Source organism: Oxyura jamaicensis, chromosome 4 (assembly GCF_011077185.1).
Source record: "Oxyura jamaicensis isolate SHBP4307 breed ruddy duck chromosome 4, BPBGC_Ojam_1.0, whole genome shotgun sequence".
NCBI lineage: Eukaryota > Metazoa > Chordata > Aves > Anseriformes > Anatidae > Oxyura > Oxyura jamaicensis.
Window position 1 is genome coordinate 2,686,259 of NC_048896.1, and position 19,628 is coordinate 2,705,886.

Consider the following 19,628-nt stretch of genomic DNA (forward strand, 5'->3'; position numbering starts at 1 on the left):
CACAAAGTCAGTAAATGTGAGGTTTAAAAAAGAAGATTTCAATCAGTTAAACCTGCTTGGGACACCTGAGTTAGAATGACATGTGTTTTGTTTCTTTAATCACTTCTTATGGCCCGGGAAACTGTCAGAGTTCAGGCAGCAATCAGAGGATATTAAGTCAATTGTCACAGAACCAGACAAGATGCATACGGTGTCCCATCACAGAGCACTAGAAAAGTTACATGGCAGGTTTCATATGCCATTTTCAAGGAAACATTTGAAGACATAAGGCAGGAAATGAAAGTGAGGAAGAGATGGTCATTTTCAAGTGCAAGACTGGATGGCAGGTATTATCTATCTCCATCTCTGGCCCCTTGGTCAGATTCTGGATTAAAAAAAAGGCAAAATCATCTGCTCTATATGTAGATTCTATTTAAATTCTAAATTACATCCTTCAAGTGATGTGCTAACACAAGAAGTCAACAAGAAAGGTAAGAGATGATGCAGATTCACGTTGTTTACTGTGGTGACATTTTTCAGGATGCAGAGGGAAACTGTGCATAAGAATTAGTTTTCTGGGAGCAGGGAAAGAAGCTCCCTTGGATAGCTGTTAAAGAACAGGCATATACAGCCCTGTACTAGAGTACAAAAAGCTTTCCTCGTGATTTTTTTTCCAGATTCTCTGGGATTTCTCTGTTCCACATTCTCTTCTACATGAGACAGTGATTTTGTTTGTTTTCTATCAAGAAAGCCTGGGATTAAAATTAGGGGCTTGGGTTTCTGCACTCAAACAAATACAGCCAAAGAGGATCTGCAGCCAAAGAAAACAGGACAAAAAAGTGAAAAGCTTTGTGTCCTGGCTGGGTGTTTTCTGTCCTTTCGTAAAGACCATTGGTGTTTCTGTATCCTGGAAAATAGATTAGTAGCGAAATTTGTTAATAAAACCTGGAAAATAATAGAGCATAATAGTTACTTATTAACATAAACTTCTGTTGGAGTTATTTGTCTTGTCTATGAGACACATGAGAAAAATTTCCAGAGGTGACAAAAAAGATGCAGATTATTACAGGGAAATTTGGAATATATTTGCTAGAAGGAAAGCAGCCCAAATCAGATTACTAACCTGGTTTTGTATTGGAATGATGACTGTAAATATTCATTACTCATTCTTCTGAGAAGTGTTTATTTGTCAACTGTGAAAAGATGTCCACCCTCTTCGGTTCTGAAGCTCCACATTCTATAGGTCTCCTTCCAGATAACTAGAAGGAATTGTAGCCACGTCTCTGTATTAATTATGGTAAAGGTGCTGCACAATGGCTTTAAAAATGCAAATTCAAATGTACGTTTTGCCATGCGTTTGGGTCCTAATTTCAAATACATGTTCTTTGCAATCTGCTTATGGTGTTCACGTTCTATATGAAACCTGTTTAACAATGGAAAATTAACATAGGTACACCTGAGATGTATTGCAAAATGTGGTTTTGTTACTTTTTACTAAAAAGACTTTTAATGATACATTTGAGAGGCTTCCATCGTAACTTAAACTTTGATAGAGCTCCTTTCATATTAGAATTATACAGTACCACAACAGAAGTAAGAATATATATTGTATTTTTATATGATGTAAATGATATATTTTGGAAAAGTCCAATGTCTTTTAAAGAACTGAGTCACATGGTAATATTTTATAAGTATTTCAAAATTAATGCATGCTCTTTTATTTAATATTTATTTTATTGGTTGCATAGAGATTTGGAATTTGTTGATTCTTTTTTTCTTTATTTACGTAAAATCAATTGTGGTACTTTGTGATATCATTGTGAAGCACCTGAAAATAAAAGGTGGTAAGATGCCTTTAAACATTAAGTTTAACTTCCATGTGTTTCCTCAATTGTAGAGCAAATATTCCGTTCCTTTTCTGTAAAGTACATTGTAAATGTTAATTGATAAACATGACTAAGTCACACCCATGTCACCAATGCTCGGAAGAAAATAACTTCATCTGTGAAGTGCTGAAACATGCATTCCTGGGCCAAATCATCAAAGCAACATGCAGGGCGTATTAATACACAGTATTCAGTTGTTTGTGCGTGTGTTAAATTTTGAGAAGTGCTTCATCATCTTTTCTTGGTAATTTCTTTTCAAGAATGCTGAAGCTCAGAACTGACCAAAAAATGGCTTTTATCCATATTGGAGGAGTGGCAGAGTGTTTAAGGAATGAGACAGATAGCAAATGTATTTACCTCCGTATGGCTCCATGATAATCTTCCAGGTAAAGTAATTTGCCAATCCAAGGGTTATAAATAATGTTATACATAGTGTAAACTACAATGTAACTACCTAGACAAATTAAAAATGTGTGAACAGGTAATGTACCTATTTTAAATGGCAAGTTGTCATTAAGACTCTTGAATAACTTAGTAGATATTTTACAGATGAATTCATTGCTATACCTATCTTGTAGTGACAGAGTATTTCTGAATAACATTAAAATTAATAAATGTATATTCTAAATCTAAAAAGAAAGTGCCGTGCTACAAAGTCTATGTTTTTAAAAGGGAGCATTACTATGCACTAGATTGCATGTAGCTTTTATTTAAAAATGCAGGGATTCTAGAAAGAAAAGCTCAGATAGGTCCTGATAGGAAGCTACAGTGAAGCAGAGTATAATCAAAATCATTTGAGAAGTTACCATATTATTTGTATTGCCACAGTACTGATGAGCGCTTCCTGTAGACCAGAGGAAATGTACAAACCAAACAGAAATACTAAGGAGAAGGAAATCTACAAGGTGGAAAACCCTGTTAGTGTACTCATTTTTTACTGGAAGAAACTTCTTTGCATTTTCAAGTCTAATCGCTATATCTATTTCATCTTACCAGAAAGCATGTATCAGTATATACTATATAATACTAACAAGTTGTAGAAGGAAAAAAAGAAAGGAAAGGGAAATAAAAGTTGTAGTGCTGACTTGAAAAGGGTGAAAGGGCGTTTGGAGTTTGCTGAGGGGCAGAGCCAGAACACTGTTATTCAGGATGCAATTCATTCTTTGACTTTTCAGTTATGGGCTGTAGGAAATTGTTTTTAGTGATTAGAACAACTCACCTGTGTAAAAATTGCAAATTAAAAAATTCCCTCATCTTGTGTTTTAATTAAATTTGAAAGCCCTGGTGGAGGTGGAGGTGTTTGTTTATCCCACAACATGAAGTACCTGTGCTTAATGCTTAGCATTCAGCAGTTGTGAGCTGGAGCCAGAGGGAACGTTTTGTGTCAGCTGGAAGAGCAAAGCATGTGAACCAACAGGTACTTACGCTTTTGTGTTATGTCGAAAGAAAGATGACACATTTTTTCTTACTGAGGTATGTGTTAATTTCTCTTTTCTTGTTTGAGAAAACAGTATGATTCTGGTATCTGTTGTGAAACAGGCTTCTGGCAGGGCTGAGAATGGGTCTTATCCCCTGCTGTAAAACTGTTGGCCTTACAGTCAAAGCAGTATTGTTCTAAGAATTTACAACATGCCAGGTATTGATTTTTACAGATAATTATTTGTCCTTTGAAAAATAAAGGTTAAAGTGTACCTTTCTGTTAGGTAACTGCATTTGGCATGTGTTCATAAGCAACTATTTCCTGTTAAACAAAGAAATCTATATTGGGATCTTGAGTTAGAGAGAAATGTCTAGAGAATCATCATAAAAACTGTAATTTGTACTAATTTAAATTTCTAAACAGTTTATCTTTTACAAGCTTTGGGTGTATCTCCATTTATTGCTGTGTGTTCTTCACAAGGTGTTCACACAGAGGCCATTACAGATTGAGGATATTACTGTGCAGTGGATTTTTTTCAGGGAACATTACATGTGAAGGCAGACCAAAATTGTCCTTTTGTGTGTGTGTGCTTCAGCCTACTGTGCAAACTGCAAGGGTAATACTGTATAAACTGAGTACAATGTGACCAAAGTAATCTTTTGCGTGAACATAGCACTTTTTCAGAAGTAAAGGTACTAAACAGACAGCGTAATTTTGAAATTGAACTACTTTAAAAATATTTTCTTGTGTGATTTGGGGGAGAAATGCCCTTCTAAATCATCTTTAGTTAATTGCAGTCTCAGAAGGATGGAAAAACACTTTCCCTTTCTCTCATTTGTAACTTGGTGTGTAACCTGACTCAGGCTGAAGCTCAGGGCCCATGAAATGACTGAGGTTATTTCCTCACCCAGGACGTAGTATTTGGAGTTTCTGTTCCTCCTCTGGCCGTTAACCACATTCTTCCAGGGTTTAAAGCTTCCTGCTCATCCCAGTATAATTAAGACTGCTAAAGCACTTGAAAAACAAAGCATTCATTGTGTAAAGTGCATCGTATCAAACCATAGCTTCGTAGAAATCACACAGAAAATAAATAATAGAAATTATTGTAATAATGAAAGAGATTAAATAGCAGAGATTTGTTGTTTAGCACTTTTTTCAGATCTCCATTTCTCCCTCCTCTCTTCTCCTGTAGTTCTCCAGTTTCTGGAGACATCGGCATTGGTAGTACTTCAAAGGAGTCACCTCTGATTGAGTAAGGCAATCCATGGGCTGTTGATGAAATCCACTGACACCAGTGGTGTCAGCTAGGAATCTCTGTAGTGCACTAAGATTTCTAGCATGAGCTGTTATCATCAGAGAATTGGGTGTCACTACTGTGTATTGTAAGTGGGAACTCTTGCTAAGGTTAGTTTCTGTAAAGCAGGCTTTAAGTCAATTGTTCTTGACTGAACCAAGACTAAAATACCAGAATGTGCATATAAGCATCACATATAAATTGTTTTTGTCAGCTAAAAAAACAAGACAGCCTAAAAGAGTGCTCAGCTAATTTTAGGTAACAGTTATACGCAATGTGCTTCTAATGCCCAGTATTTATATCACTGGGCTGTGTTTATGTATCTTGATATGCAGTTTACAAAGTGTGCACTGTATGTGGGGCCGCAGAACCAAAGTTTAAAAATATGGCATAGGTCAGCATAACAACCTTTATCCTCCCAGCTCCATACAGTTTCCTGTGTTATGTATTCTGCTATTTTTCTGTTATATTTTTTACTTAAAAATCACAGATTAATAGAGCTTCTGTTACCTTTATAGAGGTTTGTTGCAATCCACAGGTCAGAAAATTGGGGGCTTGGGGTGTAAGAAGCTTAATTACTGTGTAAGAGAAGTTTAATTACTGTGAACATCAGATTTACTTTTTAAATTTAGTCATCTTAATTCATTTCAATATTTACACATCGAAACCGTATTTTATGAGTTGAGATAAAAGTTTTTGCATTTAAGAAATTACAAAGGCATGACTTTCTAATGTAGAAAGAAGAAAGTAGAATTGAGGAGTAATCTGAGAGAATTTAGAATGACATTTAAATTGTATTTATGTTGTAATAGCTCTCTACGTTTTGTGTGCCTGACACAGTTACTTGCACTTGGATTGTCTGATATCCTTGCATGACAGCCCTCATTTTTCCCGTGGCCTAAGAGCAATGTTATGATAGGCTGCTGGTATTACTCAAATGCAGCCCCTGAAAACTGAAAAAAGTCACCTGAGAAATGCTAAACATAATGCTATATAGAGTAGCTGCCTGTGAATGTGCATGCTTGTGCTCTCTGTCCCAGGAGAGCAGTCCTCATAGCTCCATCTTATCACGGGGACCTACCTGTCTTCCATGGTTTCTTTCGGTAGCGCTCAAATTATTTAGATGTAACTGCCTAGTTGCTGTCAAAGAATGTACACTGCAGAGATTACCAGGAAGTTGTATCTGGCATAAGTTAATTAGTAATTTTTATAGAGAAGGATGCTGTAAAACAAGCTCAAACTCCGTGATCCTTGACTTGCTACAGTCAATAACAGTAGCAGAAAGTGTGTTCTGCTGTTAGCAAAATCTGGAAGAAACCATCTGTTGTTACCACACTTGGCTTCAGGATGTCCGCTCTTAACGTCTTGCTTTTTGTTCTGTTGCTGGCCGGTGGTTCGCTGAGTGAACAAACTTCAGAACGTAAGAAATGGTCACATTTTTGCTTTATAGCTTGTTAGAAGAGTGATGTTTTTATCAAATAGCTGGCCAACCTTTGGTAGTGCTTCTATGGTATTGTGATTCCAATGGTATTGTTTCCAAGTAAATTCTCCTTACTGGTTAGGTAGAGATAATTTTTATTTTTGGGAAAACAATGGAAATGTTAAAACCTTTGTGTGATAGCTGCTTAACCACATTTGCTGAAGTTTTTCATAGTTCTTGAGTTCTATACTGCCAAGAGTATAGTGATACTTTCTGGAGACATAGAAGACAAAAATGCTTTCACCTACACCTGTTATCGTGTACTTGTATACATTACGAAGATCGCAACCATATGAATTATAACAGAAATATTCGGTTGTCTGGTGGTTTTGAACCATTTTAAGTCAACCTGTCAAATGGGATGTATTTTAAACAAATAAGGCAATTGGGTTCTTTCTCAGTTGGAAGAAGTATTCACTATATGGATTTTAAAAATTTGTACGTTAATTTTATAGAAAGTATTTTTAGATTTTTTTTTGAGATGAAAAGAGAGAAAATGATCATTAAGCATGATAGCTTTATGATAACTTTACGGAAGTATCTCTGATTCTGTTGCTGTATGTACGATTGGTCAGGATTTTTTTAATTGAAGATGTTCTACTTTTTTTTTTCTTTTTTACATTTTTAAAGTTATTATCAGTACTGTGAGGGGCTCAGTGGTGTGTATTCCTTAATGAAATAGAATATTATGGCCTTAATATCAAAGGGCACACTCTAAAAGCACATCTTCTCATTGTGAAAAGCTCTGCAAAATAATACTCAGCCATATTGGTTGTGGTTTTCTAGAGTATCATAGTGGTGCTTGGCCTTGCAATGGTAGAGCCTTCCAGTTGTCATTCTCTCCCTCAACCTCTCCAGTGGTGTCTATCAATTGATCACTCGGTTGCACATTACAGTTTAAGTTTTCAGATACATCTCCCGAAATCCTAGACTTCTCTGCCTGGGTCAGCTTGTGCCTTCCTGGTCTGAGTGATGAGTACAGCATTTAGAGTCCTACATAGGAAAGAAACAGGTAGCAAAGACTGCAGGGTGTGAGTTCCAAATGCGGTAACTTCTGATGTCTGATTAAGGTTTGCTAATGAGGAAGTTATTTTTAGACAGCCGTATGTTTCTGTAGTATTGTAAGCAGTCAACTTCTGGAACATAATTTACAGCCCACAATGTTACACAGTAGAAGAGTTGGAGGAGAACCCGTATTAATGCAAAAAAAAACCCTTTTGTGTAGGAAAATAAGGAATGATCACAATGCAAAACACACAAAAAGGTTTTGCTTGGGATTATATTTAGAGGGTTTGAGTCTCAAATGGATTTCATTTCTTTGCAGTCTTTGCCAGCAATCCAGAGATGATACATAGTGCAATTTACATATAGCCACATATAAATGATGCCATAGAAATTAGAATAATGTCAGCCATACGTTTTACTAGCTAATTGGAAGGTTGAGTACAAATTCAAAGTAACCTGAGCAGGTACGCCTTCATTTCTCAAATCATTTCAAAAGTTTAAAGGGGCAAATCACTGGAAAGGAAGATTTAGTACTCTTTACAGAGTACTTCATATGAAGCTTAAATTTCTGATATAATTAGAAATACAGCCCACTAACAGTATGTTACTGTATAAATGCATTAAAATATTTATTTTGATTTACAGCCAACTGCACTGAAGTTGAGGACTTTAGAGCCTGCCTGGGTAATACAGACAACTTCTGTCCTACAAATATCTCTTGTCAATGTAAAAATGAAAAACCTTTTTGCAGGTAGGGTATGGTTTCCTCTTACCTGTTTTTTATTTTTTTAATTATATGCCATGTAAATGCAGCTTGTCAAATGCATTGATAATGAAGAGCTAAATTTAGACCCTGCAGGTCTAAATGATGGTAGATGTAGTTCTTGGTTCACAGTCTGCATAAGATTATAAATCTGCTACAAAACATCATATCTGGGATATGAGTGTAACATTTTATTTTTTAGAATATGCTGTAGGTCATGTATTTCATAGTTTAGATAAGTGCTACAATCCTCAAATTTCACATGCTTGCTATTGTCTTAGATACTGTACTTTAGAACTGAAATAAGTTATGACAGTTTTTTCGAGCTTTATCAAAACTTCTTGAAAGCTTTTAAAAAATCAGATATACAAACATCCTACTCTACTTTTTGTTTGCTTTTTTTCCTTTAAAAATCATCATATAAATAGAAGATCTTGTTCACATATTTGGCATAATTTTTTTGTACATAGAGTTTGGGCCTTAGACTTGTTGCACGAAATCAACAAGAAAATAACAGGGCAGAATTATGAAGCTCATCCAATTACCTGGTTGAGTCAAAGGAATATAGTCATAATATTTGGTTGTTTATTTATGTGCAGCTGACCTCCAGTTTTAGGCAATATATACCAGATCAGATAACTGAGTATTCTGTCTAAATGTTAGTGCAACTCGAACAAGTACAATGCTACATTCTTGAAACTATAAATACATATTTTAAATAATATCCAGGTCAATATACGCATCACATATTAACTGTGGTAAGATATCTGTCTGTTCAGGAGATACTGAAGGTTTTACATGCTTACAGTTGGCAAGAAGATCTTTGACCGGAATCATGCTGTGACAGGAGTAATACACCCAGTTCTCAGCAAAGCTTATCATCTTGGTTTTACTGCAATGCTAACCTGGATTTGCAGTTCTTGATTGACCCAGAGACTGGCAGAGTGCATTTGCATCAGATCTAGAAGATGAAGGGTAGACATTTTCTCAGATAAGAAACATCTCTAGATGAACAGAAAAAAAGTACTGAATCCTTTGACCCATGCTGTATTCAATAATTAATAATTAAATAGTAAAATATTTCCCTTTTTTTATTACTTATTTTTAAATAAATGTTTCTAAAATATTTTTGTTTGCAGATGTGATTACTACAGAGAGGGCTGGAAGGAGTATTGGTACATGGGCCCCAAATGCAACCAGCTTTGGAGCACGTTGGATTTAATTTTAGTAACCATTCTTCCTGCAGTAGCATTGGTTTTCCTAGTTATTGTGATATTGCAGTTTGTCCAGTGCTGTAAAAGTAAAAAAGCAGGGTAAGTTACTCTGTACGCAGTGAAAAGGGTTAAAAACCCTACAATCAAAATAGAAGTAAAGCAAAAGAAGTCTGGTGTGCTCATTAATTTTTAACCTCTTGATATTTAAATCAACAAACTTGCCATCTAGCATCCTCTACCAAAGCATTTTTATTTTTTGCTCAGTCTAAAACTAAATCAAAGCACCTTAAGTTATTCAACTTTTTACCACTGTGTGCACAACCTCACTCAAAGTCATTGTTTCTGTTCTTTAAGACTAAACAGGCAAGCTTTAAAGATTAATATGTCCATTTACTACTTTAACTCAAGGCTGGCAAATCTTTCTTGTTGATTTATTTGCTAGTAAGGCTTGACTTTCTTTCCACAAATTTAAAAATGAAGAGGGAATAAGACCATTAAATATTGGCAAGAATCTTGCGGATTAAACACTATTCCACATGTTCTTTGGTCCTAAGTATTGGCAATTTGACCTGCTTTTTGCTTTCAACACTTCTGTCTTTTTTTTTCCTCTGGAATCTGGCCCAAGTACATACTAAATATATATGTATATTTCCCTTCTTTCCTTGTGCTTTGTTAGTATATATCACTGGTATTTCCTCTATCATTGAAGAATGTAATAATACATAGTCATTGTCACAGTAAATCTAAACTTATGATAGGTTTTTTGAACAAATCTGCAGCACAAAGAGATTCAGTGTGACCTGCAAAACTTGCTAATGCTCTGTATGCACATTTTCCCTCCTACCAGGAAACAGACACATTCTCCATATGGTGAAGCACAGCATAACCCCGCATTTACTCATGAACTGTCGGGTAACCTGGGACATCAGCAGCCACCAAGAGTAAGAGATGTTGTGTGCTGTATATCACGTGTTCTTCATTCTAGTGGAAGTTGGACATGGTTTTGTGGTTCAGCAGAGTGGTATATTAATAGCATGAAATTGTCATCTGGTCAAACTAAAAGTTAGTCTGAGTTTAAAATCTTCATTTCATTTGCCCAATACTGGATTTCCAGGATGAATGGAATAAATCTAATTTGCATAGGAGAAAACAAAGAACTAAAACCATACCAAATAAATGTTTCCTAGGCTAGTTAGAATACCTGCATTATAAAGAGCGAGAATTTGAATATAAGCTCAAGCTACATGCTCCAGCCTCTTCCCTTGTGTCATCACTGTGCTCTACCAGCTGCCTAGCAAGCTGGTTTCAGCCTTATCAGCTCATGAACTCGGTCACCGCATGTGTTTTACTGGTACTAGTGCCAGTGCAATGAAAGGGCTGGGAGTGCATAGCCAGAGAGGAAGAATTTGGTACTCTCCAGACTTGAACCGGTTTAAACTGCTTGAAGAGCCATGCCTGCAGTTTTATTTGGCTGTTTACTCATTATACTTCACCAGAGGAAAGATCATCTATTTGGTTTCAAGTTCTTTTGCTTGAATGAGAGTTACCGGTAAAGTTCCATTGCTATTTGTGACTATTAAAACTTTGAGAATGAGATATATTTCTTTCAAATACATTTCATTCCACTACCAATTGATTAAGAATTTACACAATGGATTAAATTGCAATAATGTGACCCTTCTTTCCTTTTCAGGCTGTGAGCAATGCTTCCCAGTGACGTTTTTGAAGGCTAGGGGGGTGGGATCAGTTCAGATGATCAGAAAGATGTGGCTATAACAAATGCGTTGTTTTGTCCTTTCTCAGCTGCATAAGCTATGAATACATAGTATTCAGTAAATAGTATGTAACTATTTAATTTATAAGCACTGCTGGCACAGATCTAGCCATATTTATTTAAAATTTACTGCCTACAACTGTGTTAAGTTTGGGGCTAGAACATTTAACCATTTCCTGGTGTGTATATTAGAAAGGAAAAACTCCCTAAATCAAATCTGAGATAAATTACCTGCACCACCTTTGTGACAGAGTATTTAACTGGGACCTTTGCAACATTCCTGTGAGATAGAGTAGGCAGAGTCATTTACAAGATTACAGCCGTAATCTGTGACTGAGCTGGGATTTGACCTTTCATCCATGAAGGGACAGATGCTGACTCAGGACTGGGCTAACACTGTCATGCAAGGTTTCTCCATTAGGCGAGGTGATCATCACTTGAACTAGTGGTTAGCGCAAAGAAAAGGTGGATAAATACATTCCAAGATCAGAACAGGAAATCTGAAATAAAAAGAAAGATGAATGGGAGTATATTTTTGTGTGTCCATTCGCTTCCTCCTTCTGTACCTTAAGTGATTATACATAAGAGTGTATACTGTCTGAGAATAAGACTTCAGAGGCTGTATGAGAAAAGATAATCTAGTATGATAGATTATTTTCTGTGAAACGTATTTGTAAGGTATTAGTATATTGGAAATGCTCTGGGGAAAAAAAATAAGGCATGAGCCTATCTTCACCAGCAGATGGTGCTGTTTAAATAATTCTGGATTTCATATAACTAATGCTGTCACTTTCAAAGTGTAAATTAGATGAAATACTGCATGTTTTGTTCAGGTAAGAAATACTATCATTAAAAAAAAAAATGCCTTGAGTAAGGGCTGCAGTATTTCCTAATTCCTCATGCTCCAGACAGCAAGCTGTAGCCCAGAGGCACATGGTATGTTTCTGCCTGCCTCATCTCCTTGCTAGATGTGGTCAGGAAAAAGTGAGCTGCTGACAAGGCAGGCAAGTGCATATATTGTCCTGTAGTCTGAGGAGCCTTCGCCAAAGCTGCCTGAGAGCAAACTGAAATCTGTGTCCGACAACTTCAGTTCTTGCAGATGAACTTCCCTGAATATTGCTCCCTCTCCTGAGGGTACTGTATTTTGAAAATTATCTCAGGTCATTGTATTTCTAAACAAAGATACCTTTAGCAAATGAATATATTTTACTAATTTTATGAACAGTATAGAATAGATACTTTTGTTCCTTCATGTTTTCCTTCTTCCTCTGGCAATGTGTCTTACAAGACAGAAGCCAGTTTAAATTAAATAGCAATATTGAATTGATTTTAATTATCAATCACTGTATTCAGTTTAATTTTGGACTCTGTGTTGCATAAATCTGAGGTAAATTCACTGCTATTTTTGGAATGGTGTCTTTTTGATATCTGTAATCATAAGATACTCAACAGAACTTGAAGGCCTCAATAAGACCCTTAATACCTAGTTCACTTACTTGCACAGAGACTTACCTGGGTATTTCTCGGTTATGTATAAGAGGTACGTTTTCCACATTACTGAAATAGTTAAAGGTCTTTCTTCTACTGAGTCTTTTAGATAAATTGAATTGATTCATATTAAAATGTGTCTGTAACAAACAATGTATCTTGTAACTGACAAACAAGTAGGTTTATACATTTTTTCCACCAAAAACAATTGCTAACATACTGTACCTGGTGAGCTATTTTTATTATTTATTGCCATTTTTCACTTTGTAACCACCTAATCCCTTACATACAGGATGCCTGGATTGGACAACTGCCAAAAGTTGTACTGAGAAGACAAGATTTTGATGATTTCCCAACCTCAAGTCAATCAGATAATTATAGGTATGCTGTTATTTTTCTGTCTGTTGTTGTTGTTCATTTTCCATTATATTTTGAAGACTTTGGTTTGAAGACTGCGAATTACTTTGTAGTTTTGCCAGTGGCACACAACTGACAAAGATCCAAACGGCTAAGTGTTTGACTAGGTTATTCATGTTAGTTTGTCGCTAGAGTCTACGATAGAAAAGTTATTTTTTTCTGATTTTTTTCTTTATTCTCTTCTACCTTGCGTCATTCAAACAGCATTGCTGCAAGATTTCTAGGTCTATTTCATGTATTACTACTAAGTGTGTACTGGCACACCTGAGTAAATTTATCAGCTTCCAGTGTAAGACTTCAAGTTACCTTTGTTTTATGTAATGTTTTTAAAGTATGCTGCCTAAAGTCTGTTTTCCCAATGTAACACAGAAACGGAAAAGTCAGTGTGAATTTCTCTTCTTTCTGAATCTAAACTCTAAAATACTGATTTATGCAAGGGCTTGCATGGTTCTCCTCTAACACTTACAAATGCATTCATTTTCATTATTTTTTAGGAAATGGTTTCCTTAGCTTTGCTTCTTTGCTTTAATCCCCCACAGTAACACCAGCCAACAACACACAACTTTTGCAGTGAACTTGTTTACCACGGGGCAACTAAACGAGAGCAGAACATTCTTCTCTTAAGTAGCAGGGTCCTACTGTAGAAACAGACTGGAGCTTTCTGATATTTGGTCCATCAGGCCTATTTTTTTAAATTTATTTTTTAATATAAACATTGAAAATTTGGAAGCTCTACCTCTCACGAATAGCTGATTATGTATTATGGTGCTGTTCAGTGTAAGTGTTTTTTAGAAACAAAACAGAATATGTTGCATTGTTTAACTCACTTTTATCAGTGTTTGTGAGGTGAATGGGCTGAGGGTAAAAGGAACTTAAAAGACAGAACAATTAGATGTCTTGTTGTGATTGCCTTGATATGTCACGCATGCAGTTACTAAGCAGTATTATCTTCATATTACACAAATACTTTGTCTAATTGACCTTATATTATTACACCTGTTTTTACAACCTCTTTTCTTTTTTCTTCTGCGTAGTCCTGTGTATCCTCAGCCCTCGAGGAGAACAGACTATGTTTCCAACCAGCGCCCTCAACAATATGACAGATTTGTCTATCCAGGCAACAATGCACCTTATGCAGAGGTGAGACAGTATCAGGTACGTACAGAAAGCATATTTACATATCATATAATCTTCTGTGTTGGTACTGAGAACAAATCATCATAACTAATATTGTTAGTATTGGTGTCACCGAGTAAAGATGTGAGCTAATAAAGGGCCTAAAAATGCCTTTCACTATACAAGTATTTTCCTCTGGGATACGTCTGCTAATTCCATTCTAGACTGGCTAAATTTTACAATAGAATGGAACAGTTTCTTTAGAAGGCACCTTCATTGAATCCAACTGCCTGACCACCTCAGGGCTACCCAAAAGGTAGAACCCATTACTGAGAGTGTTACCCAATTGCCTTTTGGACACTACCTGGCACGGGGGGGCATCAGCCAGCTTGCTAGAAAGCTTCTGCCAGTGTCTGACCACCCTCATAATAAAGAAATTTTTCATAATGTCCAGACTGAACCTCCTTTGGTGCAGCTTTGTTCTGTTACCTTGTCCTCTATCATTGGTTACCAAAGATTTGATAATTTCCTGAGTCATTTATATCTAGGTGTTACTTCTCATATAAAGAGGTTTTTCACCAAACCGAGGGATGGTTTCCCAAGACAGCCCCTAGAGAACAGAGAGCAGTCAAGATATCCCTGCAGCTCTGACAGAGGAGCTATTGGAATTCTGTGTTATAACTCACTGTACAGTAAAGGAAATGTAATTGTCTGACATGAAAAATAAGTGCCTAAAAGCTGTGTGCCTGTTTTACCAATGCTGTTCCTTTTTCATGCCAGCATGTCTTGTGATTTCATTGAAATAATCTGAAAGACCAAGGTATTAGTTTCCAGCCATGCTGAAAACTTCTGTAATGGTAATATATAAAGGTGCTAAGTGTCTTGTAACAACTGTCTTGTTACTTTTACTGACAGTGTAAATAAACATTTTAAAATTAAAAAGGTTTTCTGAACTCTGTACTAAATAAAGTTTTAACTAAATTTCCACCGATGTGTGAAAAATACAAGTGAATAATTCTATTAGTACTTTCCTCTTACAAAGCACCTTTCCTTTGAGACTCCAAAGTTCCTGATCCCATCCTCCCACCACCACTAAATAATTTAAACTTATTGAAGCTTCATGAAAAGTTGCTATTACTTGTTTCATCTACTAGCAGTACGATGTACAGAGAAATGAAGTTCTTTATTCTGGAACTTATGAACTCATTTATATAACTAAGCGTTCTATTGGGCTTTTTTTTCCCCTAAAAATTGAATGATTGGTAGACAGATTCATTTATTGGAAGTCATTTCCATGCCGAAAAAAATCCACCTTATCAAAATTGCTAAAAGCATTAGTCAGCTACCAACCTCTTTCTGGCATGGATCTTGATAAAGCAGTAGTTTGTGATTAGAATTGATTTATGTAAATAAACCTTTGAGGTTATTTCTGTACAGGAGGTGTACATATGATTGAACTAAGTTATCAAAAAAAAAATAGGTATTTTTCTTCCTAACAAAGTTCTAAAAAGTCAGTTGGTAAAGGAAAAGCTTATCATAAAAAGAAAAATGTAAACATTTCACAAAAAGAAAACTCAGCAGTTCTGAAAGGCATCTGTTACAAATGCAGAAGAGGGCCTTTAGCATTAGTGGAAAATGAATTAAAAAGGAGTTGTCATGTCCTTTGACTGTCCTTAATTAAGGTGAGAGAATTACCTGTGTATCTTATCGTACATGGAAATTAGTAGCCAGTTGTGCATTTTATCAAAGACTGTAACCTCATTTACCCCTCTTGGAATACCCATCTGTGATGTACTTTTTTTTTTTCCTAAGAAAGTCATGTAATATCTACAGAATTTTTTTACCCCAAAAAATATTTTTGTAAGTGTTCCAAGAAGTGTGTGTGTGTATGTGTATTTTAGAGTTCTGCATTCCTAATTGTTTGCAGTTAACTCAATGGAAAAATGAGGAAGGGAAGAAAATGCAGGAGTTTCTTGCTAAAATAGTAGTGTGAGGCTATGGATTATTTGCAAAGGGTCGGTAGAGGGTCAGAAGAAATCAAAGTGGCCGTGTCTGGCCACATTTTGTCTTCCGCAATGCTCCTGTGACTTCTTTGGCCCTTGTAAATGTTGGAGAAACCTGCTTTACTTTAAAAACAAAATCAAACCACAATAGCAACAAAATGTGTTCCTTCTGCTTTTCTGCCTGCTGAAATGTTTTTAAATATTTCAAAAACCCCTTTCAGTTTGTGCACACAAAGTGTTTGTGTACACACATATATTGTTATTTGCATAAAAATAATCTTCCAAAGCTATTGGTGGGTATACATTTGTAAAAACTGCGTATGTTCACACACTAGTAAAAGAAATGTAGATTGATTAGATACAAAATACTTTAATAGCAAGCATACCAGGAAGTGTATGTCATGCTAACAGTTTAATTTTAATCTCTTTCCAGAGATACTGATAGCAGTGCTCCCTACTTCTGAAGCGTCTCAGCATGCTGTGTGATCAATGAATGGACAATCCAAATGCTGAGAGATCAGTAAGACCTTGTGTGCTCTGTTACACAGAGAAACTAATAGCTGCTAGAAATCACTGGGAGTTATTGCAAAAAAAAAAAAAAGTATAGAAGACAATTACAAAACATATTTCTGAAATTACCATCCCATTTGTTTGCTTTATATTTGATGACAGTTTAGCTTTTTGAATACCTGATTTTACAGTTTACACAGCTGTTTCTACATATTACTTAAATTGTTGCGCATCTGTTTGGACCCATGTTCTTATGTGATGAATTGTGTCCTGTGCCTAAATGACAAGAAGTACCCTATCACCTTTCTTCAGAAGAAATTCACGGGGAAGAAGGAAGACTCAAAAATTCAATATGAGAAATGACAAATACGTATGCTAATCATCATTCTTCCTTTATTGCTTTGCAGGAGGGTTTAAATATGTATTAAAAGGAAAGTGGGGGGGAGCTGCATCTTTTCTTACTTCTCAAAACAGTTTGTCAAAGACAGCTTCTACTGGGCACAGGTTTTGCTTCTTGGTGTCTGTTTGGCTTATCCATTTATTTGTGATGTTTGCCCCACTCTTTCATGATCTCTGTCCGTGTGCTGGTGAACAATGGTTTCTAGTCTAATGCTTTTACTAGGACCATGAATTTCTCTGACTAAAATTAGGAAGATTCTCCAGGGCACTGTAGCACAGAGAGCCTGCTGTTCCCTGACAGGTATTTCTTTGTTTTTCCCCAAAGGAGCCAATATGTAAGGAAGAAAAACAACAAATTACACACAAGTTTGAACTGTGTAGTGAAGTCTATATTCTTGTGTACTCCAATAACCCAAGGAATTAGGTAGAAGGGAGGGCTCTGTTCTCAGGTATAGCCACCTAGTCCCACTGACACTGGCAGCATTGTGCAAGCGCAAACAAGGCACTTTGCTTCCCAGTGTCTCAAGATGCATCAAACTGACTAACTGTTGACTGACGCGGCAAAGTGAGCCTGTGAACCCATTCCATTCTCCCTTGTTTCTTCGTAATTTTGTCTTCCTTAGTCATCTTGTCAATCCAAACAGCTCAAATATTTTGCCTTTAAAAATGCAGTTTGTCTTTGTAACTTGCTTTGTGAATAATGAAAATAAATGAAGCTATGGAAAATTGAATACCTTACCACTAACAAATAAAAGATACTGAAGTCCTGGATATTTTTCCCATTTTCCAAAAAGTCTCAATCATAATTTAAGATTTTTTTGCTTAATGTTAGTTGATATGTGAAACTGTAAGACAAAAATAGAATGTTAAGGTGTTCAGGAACGTGAAAATACAGGCAATTCGTATTTATAAATCAGAATTCCCTCCCTGCAAGCAGCTTCATGGCTTAACTGCATCCTGGCACTTTCCATACCCTCCACAACTCTCAGCAATTGCCCAGACTGTATTGGCTTTCCTATGCAAGTATGGTCATGGAGTCTGAACGGGTTTCTGGCTTCTCTATCATTTTGTTTTCTGTTCCTTGCAAGAATTTAGTGAGTAGGTACAACTTCCTACTGGGGGAAAAAAAGGAGGGGTGTCTCCAAAACTGACAGTTTTTCTTGGCTCTGTAAGTTTGCTGCCATCTTGGCTGGTATTCTTTTAAGCTCCAGCCACAACTGCTTTTTCTTATTTTATTGTTTTAAATTTCTGTTTCTTCCCCAGTGCAACACCTATCTGAAGTGGGTAAGTTTCACCAGTGTTACTTTTGCTACTGCAAGAAACTCGTAGGCATTTAAGTCTGGACCTAAAATGTATTGAGGGCAGACTTGCCAACTGTTAAATCACATAATGATAAGGTCATTTTTCATGGTGAGCTGAAAACACGCACCAAAATTCACTGAAAAGAAACCAGAGATTTTCTGAATGTGATCTGCTTGTAAACCTGCATTACGGTTGCAGGATATCTGCCAAGGGGACAGGCACTTCTCCTGATACTCTTAACCACTTGTGATCAGATCATCAATCTTAACAGCAGGCAGTGGTATGTGAAAGAAAAGTGTGAAGAAACTGCTTGAAATACTCTGGTGTCACTAACAGTAACAATTATAATCCTAAGGAATACCTTTTTGGTTGTCATCTGTAAAGCATTATGCTCTGGATGTTTGTCTCTTATCTGGAGAGCAGAGAAGCTCTGCAATTCCTTAAAACCTTTGTGTTTGAGCTGAAGGGCAAGGAGCAGTTCTGGTCTTCTGCTAGTTGTGGTTATGACGTGCTACTTCCCTGACAGGTACAAGTATTTTAAATTGATGTATAATGTGGTGTTTTGGTATCTGCACATTCTTTCTGATTCCGTGCAGTGACTTTAGATATTTGGATACCTGCAATCCTGGTACCTCAGGTTGGGTTGGGTTTGGCGTGTTGGTTTGATTTCATTCTGTACTTCTGACCAGTGCTTTGTATTGCTTTTCCTTGTAATTGCTACCTTGCTCTGCACATTCACATGTTGGGTGTGATGCTGAGTGCTGTGTCACACTGTTGGCAGTAGCCTTTTGTTGTTGCTACTTTACGCTCATTTTACCTTTGAGATTTCCCTTGATATTATTCCAGAAGAGAGAATCCTGCACAGATGGGATTTTGTTGAAGAAAGTTATCTCTTTTTCTGCTCTTCTGATTGAATCACCTTGTAAGATTGCCTCACTTCCCAAGTATTCAGTCCTGCAAATATCCATTCATTTTTCCCCTCATTCCTAATTGTGTTGATCAGTTTGAAATAATTTTCTCATCAGAATGTCTACCTTTTGCTAGAACATCTGTAACATCTAGAGCATGTAAAACATCTATAACATCTACAATAATTCTTAGTTAGTGTATTTACTTCGGTGTGTGGAATGTTACAGCCAGCAGCTTTACTCCATTACTCTGCTGCTTATGTCTTAAAAGAAAGAAAAAAAAAGAGGGGGGGGGGGAAGAGGGGTGTGTGAAACACAGAAGTCTTCAAGCTGAATACTTAAGGAAGTGAAAGTTCATGACTAAGAATTCTGTGAGATTTCCAGAAGAAAAAAAAAAATTACAAATATAACTCTATGTAACTGCAAATTATATAGTGCAAAATGAAATTTACTTGCATGATTGAGGTGTCTAAACGTGGTTGACTTGTACCATTTTTGCTGCTCAGTAGCACTGAATCTGATGTTGTGCTGCTGTTACAGAAGAGGCAGCACCTTCTGTAGGTTCCTTCATTGTATATGCCCACATCCATTTTGGACATCCCGTTAGACATTTAGGCAACTGAATCCCACTGGCTGTGAATAAAATTAATTTGAAATGTAACTGTAAAGG

General features: G+C 36.3%; 1 protein-coding gene across 2 annotated transcripts; it reads left to right on the top strand.

Moving 5' to 3' along the window:
* The first annotated feature begins 350 nt into the window (after positions 1–350).
* Positions 351–18,935, top strand: LOC118166312. 2 transcript variants are annotated; one of them, XM_035325125.1, is made up of 8 exons: positions 351–470; positions 2,126–5,999; positions 7,710–7,815; positions 8,967–9,140; positions 9,889–9,982; positions 12,596–12,684; positions 13,755–13,875; positions 16,273–18,935. In XM_035325125.1, the coding sequence occupies exons 2-8, from the start codon at positions 5,927–5,929 to the stop codon at positions 16,279–16,281; spliced, it is 666 nt and encodes a 221-aa protein (XP_035181016.1). In that variant the 5' UTR covers positions 351–470; positions 2,126–5,926; the 3' UTR covers positions 16,282–18,935. The 2 variants fall into 2 exon arrangements, with proteins under 2 accessions (XP_035181016.1, XP_035181017.1); XM_035325126.1 differs by having other exon boundaries at positions 7,710–7,808; positions 8,960–9,140.
* The last annotated feature ends 693 nt before the right edge of the window (positions 18,936–19,628 follow it).

What these genes read in the sequence shown, in the direction of transcription:
- LOC118166312 (XM_035325125.1), top strand. Translation starts at nt 5,927, where the DNA reads ATGTCCGCTCTTAACGTCTTGCTTTTTGTTCTGTTGCTGGCCGGTGGT. An exon ending in AATGAAAAACCTTTTTGCAG is followed by an intron (nt 7,816 to 8,966) that starts GTAGGGTATGGT and finishes TTTTGTTTGCAG; the next exon opens with ATGTGATTACTACAGAGAGG. An exon ending in TGTAAAAGTAAAAAAGCAGG is followed by an intron (nt 9,141 to 9,888) that starts GTAAGTTACTCT and finishes CCCTCCTACCAG; the next exon opens with GAAACAGACACATTCTCCAT.